Below are 8,897 nucleotides of genomic sequence, written 5' to 3'. Positions count from 1 at the left end.
TTTTCTAGGTGAGTGAGATAATTTTTAATATACATGTAATATAAATAATTTATGCATGTTAATTAGATGATGAGTACATATTATTATGCATGTTAATTAGATGATGAGTACATATTATTATTTCTTGAATAATTATATATATTTTTATTTTCTAAGTGTTCATCTATTCTTGAAATCACATTCGTTGAATTAAATTTTATTCGATATGATATTTATTTGCTTTAATACTTATTCGAATATATATTATATCTTGATATTGGTATACTTCTTAGTACTCCATGAATACGAAGAGTAGTTAATCTATATACACATAATATTTTGTATACTTAACTGGTGAGAGAGACACCAACTTATAACGAGTGATCCTCCTATGATGATTAGGGCTGCAAACCTTGTATGTTATCTAAAACCTTAGGGTTTCATCTATTATTTGAGTCAATAACTTTGTCAGATCTCTTACATGTATTCCATTACCATATGCTTTTATGTATAGTGTGGGTGTTGTAGTCCTTATACTTATAAATAACTAAAATATATATTAAATATTATTCTCTCACTAACTTGATTGAACTCACCTTTTAATTTTAATATTATTTCAGGTTCTTTCCTTATGTTAACAAGTTAACCTTTGAATGAGAGTTCCTCCTACTTTATTTATTTGTATATCTTACTTGCTTTCATGATACTTTTCTAATTCTTTTATGATTTGATTCTTAGATGCTCAGTTATTAAACTGTTTTCATTCAAGTAGATTATTGTTTCAAAGAATGAATTTTATTTAATGTAATAATTATTTTGAATTATAAGTTGTTTTATGGTTTTGAGGAATATGTTTTATGGTTTTGAGGAATATTTGAAAAATTATAAAATATTGTGTGTGTGTGCGTGCGCGCGCGCACGCGTTCTGAGACTTAGCATAGGTTGGGTGTCCTGTGACACTAGTCATGCATTGCCAATCACGAACTTGAGATTCAAGTTATGACAATAACTTTTACAAATTGATTTTTAAGTTTTTTTTAACCATTGACTCAAAAGAAAAGCTATAAATTGTTTTTAGATAGAATTTTATTTTTCAACTTATATATACAATTTATTATAGAATCAAAGTGAAATATTGATTTAATGAAAAGTTGAAATCTTTACTTTTAACTTTTCAATAATAATTTGTTAATATTCTAACAACCTTTGATTTAACACCAATGTTATTTTTAATTAAAGATTTTTTTTAAGCAAGTTAAAAAATAGGCTCTACAATGTATTTTAGTTGTTTGAATGTTGTACTGGAAGTAGATTAGAAATATGTTTGATATTATTTTTAATTATGATTTTTAATTTTGGATCATGATCCAAAAATTATATTTTACAAATAACTTATGAAAAAAATAAGTTAAATTATAAATATGTTTAGTAAAAATGATACATAACAACTTTTTCTTACAAAAAAAGCCACTATAAGTTATAATAAAATTTTATAAAAAAACCCTTTTTACTTAAAATAAAAATGATTTTTAGTCAAAAATACTTACAATTTTCTTTAAATAAAAAAAATATAATTTAAATCAATCTACAAAAATCACACAATGAACTTGGACTTGATTTGGATAGTTCACGAGAAATTTAATAGTATTCAAGTTATAACTCATGATATCATATTAGTTATTAAATGAAGTCTATTTAAAAAAAAAACATGTTTAAATGGAAGAAATAATAAATTTCATAACCCACACAAAAATAATAAAAATATTCCCATCTAGTATTTGTCTCTACTACTTGTATTTTTCTATTTTTATAAAATAGATTCTATTAAATAACTACTAAAATATCACTATTTATATATTGAGCACCATGATGGTTTATGAGTAAAAGAGAATTGTCTACAGCATACCCCATTTTCCATTTACCTGTAAATTTGGACCGGTTGTAAATAAAACCACCTCTTGGCTGATCTTGTTTATTTCTTGATTGTTTTTATATTTAAAAAAAAATTATATATTTTTTTTACTTTAAACTAATTTTTTTTATGTTTTTAGATTATTTTGATATACTGGTATCAAAAATAATTTTTTTAAAATAAAAAAAAATTATTTTAATACATTTCTAAGTAAAAAAATACTTTGAAAAACAAATATAACCATACTTTCAAACAATAGAAGAACTTTTAGATTTAGGGCTATACTATAGCTTTGGCCTATAGAGTTTGGGTTTTTCAAATAAAATCTAAACCTTTTTCATATTTTTCCACATTTTCTCTATAAAATTTATTTATTAATTCCCCCAATTGTTTTCCAATCACTAAAAAAATCCTTTAAACAAAGCATTTTATATTATTTTCTTAAAATACACCATTATTTGTTTGAATCATGTTAGCCTATAATTCCAAACAAATAAAACTAAATTAAGATTTTCTAAACATGTAGCAGAAAATTTTATAATTATCGGGAAATTTAATTATTTTAGGATTCATTTTGAAGAAAGAGACAAACAAGTGTAAGAGAGAGTATAAAATTCATAATGTACCAATAATAATAATAATATTTTCACCTATAATTTTTCTCTCATAATTATATCTCTCAATTTCTTTAAAGTATATATTAAAAAGTAATTAATAGGATACTACAAAGTACTTTCCAAACACTATAAAATTATGCCATACATAACAAGGTAAGACGGTGAAATACTAAAATAAAACAAATTAATATTTCAATTTTCCCTTGAAAATCATAATATTCCAAGGTTAAATTAAAATTTATGTAAAATTATACCATATTCATAGAGCACACATAATAAAACAGCATGTTCTATGAAAAGATTAATAATTAAAAAAAAAACAAAATCACACCCTTTGCCAGCACGTACTGGTAGATTGACTAGTTGCATGAGAATGGACTTCCTGTTGGGCTATAATTGATTAATCAATGCTGCAGCTTTTCCTGGCAACCAAATTTCCAGAGTAGGGACAGCGGCATTTATACGGTGGAAAATTTTACAGAAATGGATGTTAAAATAAACCGACCACGCATCACAGAGGAAACGTTTGGCCTTTGCAAGAAAGCATTGATGAGAGAGAATATGGATGTACAAAGGGATTCAAATCGTCAGCATCGAGTAGTCTTATTTTCCTATTCTCATTCAAACGATGGAGGGTCAATTTCAGAGACAATAAGAGAAGAATATTGAGAATCATACAAAATGAGGAATTCCCACGATTCTAATTCATCACCTGCTCACCAAAAATCAATTTAAAAGAAAAAAAAACAAGTTTACTCAAGCATTACCTTAACAAAGTTCGTTGTCGGAAAAATAATGAGAGCATCTGTAGACAGCATTTCTAAACTTCTTTATATCACCATTTTGTTGCTGATCACAACGATAACCACTGCAGTGGACATCATAAAAACAACTCAATCTATCAGAGATGGAGACAGTATAGTCTCTGCTGATGGAAGCTTTAAAATGGGATTTTTCAGCCCAGGAAGCTCCAAAAACCGATACCTGGGAATATGGTACAACAAAGTATCTGTCATGACTGTAGTTTGGGTCGCCAACAGGGAAATCCCCCTCACCAATGCATCAGGTGTGTTAAGGATTACAGGCGAGGGGATTCTAGAACTTGTCAATCAAAATTGGAGCATCATTTGGTCTACAAACTCATCAGGGTCTGCAAGAAATCCAGTTGCACAGCTTTTGGATTCAGGAAATCTTGTTGTCAAAGAAGACGGTGATGATGACCTTGAAAACTCCTTGTGGCAAAGTTTTGATTATCCGTGTGATACACTCCTGCCAGGGATGAAGATGGGGAGGGATTTAATAACAGGCTTTGATCGGTACTTGTCATCATGGAAATCACCTGATGATCCATCTAGAGGTAACTTTACTTTTAGAAATGATCCTAGTGGACATCCTGAGCAAATTCTGACAGAGAATTCAATTGTGCGGTATCGGTCTGGACCCTGGAATGGTCTCCGTTTCAGTGGGGTCCCTCAATTACGGCCAAACACTCTATTCAAATTTGAGTTTGTTTTTAATGACAAGGAAATATATTACAGATACCAGCTTCTTAACAACTCGATTCTTTCAAGGCTAGTGCTAACTCAAAATGGCAATTTCCAGCGTTTTACCTGGATCGATCAAACAGATGTTTGGGCGTTTTATCTGGCACTATTTGATGATTATTGTAGCCGATATGCATGGTGCGGTGCATATGGGAGCTGTGATATTACCAGCTCCCCTGTATGTGGTTGCTTGAAAGGGTTTCTACCAAAAGTTTCAAAAGATTGGGACATGATGGATTGGTCAGATGGTTGTGCTAGAAGGACTGCATTAAATTGCTCAGGAGATGGGTTTCAAAAGTACTCTGGCGTAAAGTTGCCAGATACAAGAAAATCCTGGCTTAACAAGAACATGAATCTTGAGGAGTGCAAGAGCATGTGCATGAAGAACTGCTCATGTACAGCTTATGCAAATTTGGACATCAGGGAAGGAGGAAGTGGCTGCTTGCTCTGGTTCAGTGAGCTGATTGATATGAGACAATTGAATCAAAATGGGCAAGACATTTATATAAGGATGGCTGCATCAGAACTAGGTACGAAGCCATCTCATACCTAAAAAGACTCTAATACTGAGATTCTAAAAACATTGAAAGCTAATACATATAAAGTAGATTAGCTACAAAATGACTGTGTAAGCATGCATGAGATGCAAATTTCCTTGCTTTCCTTTTCATCCTTTGAAGCAGGGAATTGACAGGTATTATACATTGAAGAGAGACTGTGTAAGCACACAAAACCAAGTAACCTCATAGTGCATATGAGAATTGGATACAAAAAATATGAATAGCTAAGCATATAATCTCGCAACATGATGAATTGATTTACTTTACCAAAAGCAGTAAATGTAATTGTAACTTCTAACAGCATAAGATTGATTGGAATCATGCAGCTTCCTTATGAGGTCCATCCTGATAACTAAAATATTCATCGACATTGCTTACTATGAATTTAGTTGATAACTGAAGCAGACAGGTCCGGCTAGTGGGATTTCTCAAATTAAACTGACCAGCTAAAAAATATTGATTAGTTGAATTTTCCTATTGTTGATCTATAACTCCCAGTTTTTCTGCTCAACTGCCTGTGTCAGATCATGATGTTGATGTGACGATTGACTCCAAATCCAATAAAACGAAACGAATGAGGATCATAGTAATCTCTGTGGTAACTACAGGAATGCTGCTACTTGGTCTAGTCATGGTCCTGATTTTATGGAAAAAGAAGCAGAAGAAAGGAAGTAAGTTGTTCAATCTACAGAAATTAATTATTTTCCTTTCCCACTGTTATTTTTCTACACTGAACTGTGATCTGTAGTAATCCGAGGGACAAATCACAATCACTATTATACTCGAATGACAATGAAATGCAAGTTCATCAAAAAATACAGATTTATTGTTTCTTTCCTTTACATTCCTGCTCTATTTTGTAAACAGGTATTCTCAAAAGAAGTGCAGACGATAGCTGCAAGAAGGAATATCCAGAACTTCAGCTGTTTGATTTTGGTACAATTTCTTGTAGCACCAACAACTTCTCCCATACCAATAAACTAGGACAAGGGGGTTTCGGACCTGTTTATAAGGTAATAATACAATAAGCCATCATGCAATTTCTTCATGGCCAGTATGATTCATATATGAAACTCCTGGCCACCATTGTAGTTATCTGGTAATAATTATCTCAAACCTATTCAATAGATTGAACTTACCCTTTATGGATGAAAAAGTGATTCCTTACTTAGTGTTCCGATTTTTTTTAGTTCAAATAAACGCAAGTAACATGCAGCACTGAGCAAATATTCTCAAATTTTACATACAAACTGACCTCGCTAATTGCAAGGAATGATAATTTACAGGGACAACTGAAAGATGGACAAGAAATAGCAGTGAAGAGGCTCTCGAAGAGTTCTAGACAAGGACTTGATGAGTTCAAGAATGAAGTCATACATATTGCAAAACTTCAACACAGGAATCTAGTTAAGCTTCTAGGATGCTGCATTCAAGCAGATGAGAGGATGTTGGTTTACGAGTTTATGCCTAAAAAAAGCTTAGACTTCCTTATTTTTGGTTTGAAACTCTCCATACCATTAAAAAGTTAATTAGAGACTGTCTCTTTAATACATTGACTTGAGTAAAAAATTGACAGATCGAACACAGAGCACGCTTCTAGACTGGCCAAAGCGCTATCACATTATCAATGGGATTGCCCGTGGACTTCTTTACCTTCACCAAGATTCAAGACTAAGAATAATTCACAGAGATCTGAAGGCAAGCAATATCTTATTAGATAACAACATGAATCCAAAAATTTCAGACTTTGGCCTTGCTAGAAGTTTTGGAGAAAACCAAACTGAAGACAACACAAATAGGGTGGTGGGAACATAGTAAGTACCTCCAACAGTTGCTGTTTATGCTCCTAACTTGCCAATGCAATTCAACATTCAATGTTTGCCTGCAGTGGCTACATGTCACCAGAGTATGCAATTGACGGGCTCTACTCAATAAAATCAGACGTTTTCAGCTTTGGTGTATTGGTGATAGAGATAGTGAGTGGGAGCAGGAATAGAGGATTCTATCATCCAGACCATAACCTCAACCTTCTTGGCCATGTAAGTTTAAGAAAAAGTCCAAATAATTTCTTCATTCTACATACCGAATCTCCTTTCAATAACATGATTATTGCTATCAGGCATGGGGACTATTTACAGAAGGCAGGTCTTGTGAACTAATTACTGAGACAATAGAAGAATCATGCAATTTACCTGAAGTTCTACGGTCAATTCATGTGGGTCTATTATGCGTGCAATGCCATCCAAACGACAGGCCAAGCATGTTATCTGTGGTTTTAATGTTGTGCGGTGAAGCTAAATTGCCTCAGCCAAAACAACCAGGATTTTTTACTGACAGGGCTTTGCTTGAAGCGAGTTCTTCATCAAGAAAGAACACATCATGTTCAGTCAATGATTCCACGATAACCATTTTGGAGGCAAGATAGAATTTTTATTTTTCCCCGATATATTTCTTGCTATGCTCATAGAAACTATAGTGCTTCTCAGTATAATTAGTCTACGTGCGAAAATGAAAGTTTAAGAATCTTGTTGTATACTTGGACTTGAAAAAAAAAAGCATAGAAAGCAGCTGAATTGGAGTAAAGATAAATGACTTGCGCATGGTACATGTAATAGAAGCAGAAACATAGAAACCATATGCCACTACTGGATGAAATCAAGGAAATAGGGAGCATGGAGTTGTTAATTACCTTCATTTCCATTCTTTTTCTGCATTGAGAACGTACTTGCGTATCCATTCTCAGAGACTAGTTTGATTATATTGGTAATGCAAGCAAAATATCAACCAAGAGAAGGCAGAGTTTTTCGTTGAGGACATTTTCCAAACAGTTGGTGACATATGAGAGATTATATCCTGGAAATCCAAAGGCTTTTATGGGTTGTTGTAAGGAGAAATTGAAGATTGCTTGCAGCCTTTCCCGGTGATCGTAAAACTGGGACTGGAAGGCGTTGTCCTGTTCTTGCCTCGTCGTCTCTCTCTCTCTCGGCTTTTGAGCCTTCAATGACATGGGCTAAGAGGTTGGACTTTAAATATAGTGATTTGGGTCATCATTTATTTGGACTTCAGCTTTTTCATTGGGTTGAGCTTTTGGATTTGGATCAATAAATTTTAAAATTATTTTCCTCTTACTACTTTAAATTTAATGGCAAACATACAAACGGAATTAAATGATTTCATTCGAGTTTGTAAATCAATTCCAATATTGCTTAAATTTAGTCTCCTTTTCATGTTTGATATAAAATGATAATAAAAATAATAATTACAGAACCTCCTGTAGTTTCAAAAGAATAAGCAAGAGAAAGTCAAATCCACACGGCACAAAAGAATTTAGAGGTCTGCAATTTTTTACTCTCAAAACCCAGCTGAAGTGCATGACAAAAACACACAGTCAACAAACAAAAACCCCCTCCCTCTCTTTCTAGTTTTAAATGGCAAGAGATAAAGAGAAGCGAATTTCTCCTTGATGCATGGTGGCAGGATTGTAGGAGTGTTTTATGTTGTGTGGTTCCAAGCTTGTGTAGTTTGCCGGGAATTAAAACGGCAGGGTGGAGATGACGATAGGAGCTAGTGATTATTGAATATATTAGGTATAGAAAGTTGTTTGTGCTTTGTATTGGAATTTTCTATTAGTACAGAATTATCATCTGTTTAAACTGTTGAATTCATTTCTACATGCAATAGTAGAAAATGTCCCTAGCATGATGATAAAGAATTTAAAATAAAATATGCATAGTAAATCTTGAGTTCGAATCAAAACGTGTATTTTTTATAAGAATCTAGAACAGTCGGGATATTATTTGTTCACCTAAACTTATAAAATATATTTTTCTGAAAAATAAGTTTGCTCGAATATAGGAAAAAGTGTTGGTTACAAACATGAGAATTGATAATAATAATAATAATAATAATAATAATAATAATAAATTGAAATCAATTCTCTGCTTTACAAAGGATTTTCATTAATTGGGCCTCGGTATAATAATCAACAACTTATTATTATGAGGTATATGCAACTTGTGAGATCTCTATAACATTACTCTTCACACTCAACGAGAAGATAAACTAACGTGATTAATTTATATAAATATTTAAGGTAATCAAATAAAAAAAAAAGATATAAATTTATTCAATAATGAAGAACATACAATATTTGCAAATACATACTCTCACTTTCTTTACTTTCTTATATGTTATTTTCTTCTTATATTTTACTAATTTAAGCATAAAAAAATTCTCTATTTTTATAAAGAACTTCTTTTACATGAAAATTACCATGACTAGATTA

At 31.9% G+C, this 8,897-nt stretch overlaps 1 protein-coding gene across 1 annotated transcript; it reads left to right on the top strand.

Annotated features, from left to right (window-relative positions):
• The first annotated feature begins 3,235 nt into the window (after window positions 1–3,235).
• LOC118054854 (G-type lectin S-receptor-like serine/threonine-protein kinase At4g27290) lies at window positions 3,236–6,427 on the top strand. Its single transcript, XM_035066618.2, has 5 exons — window positions 3,236–4,582; window positions 5,137–5,283; window positions 5,480–5,625; window positions 5,899–6,109; window positions 6,189–6,427. The coding sequence occupies exons 1-5, from the start codon at window positions 3,304–3,306 to the stop codon at window positions 6,425–6,427; spliced, it is 2,022 nt and encodes a 673-aa protein (XP_034922509.2). The 5' UTR covers window positions 3,236–3,303.
• The last annotated feature ends 2,470 nt before the right edge of the window (window positions 6,428–8,897 follow it).

Source organism: Populus alba, chromosome 1 (genome assembly GCF_005239225.2).
Source record: "Populus alba chromosome 1, ASM523922v2, whole genome shotgun sequence".
In the NCBI taxonomy this organism is placed as follows: domain Eukaryota; kingdom Viridiplantae; phylum Streptophyta; class Magnoliopsida; order Malpighiales; family Salicaceae; genus Populus; species Populus alba.
Note: the sequence above shows the minus strand (reverse complement) of the source record. Positions and strands in the feature narration are given on the sequence as shown.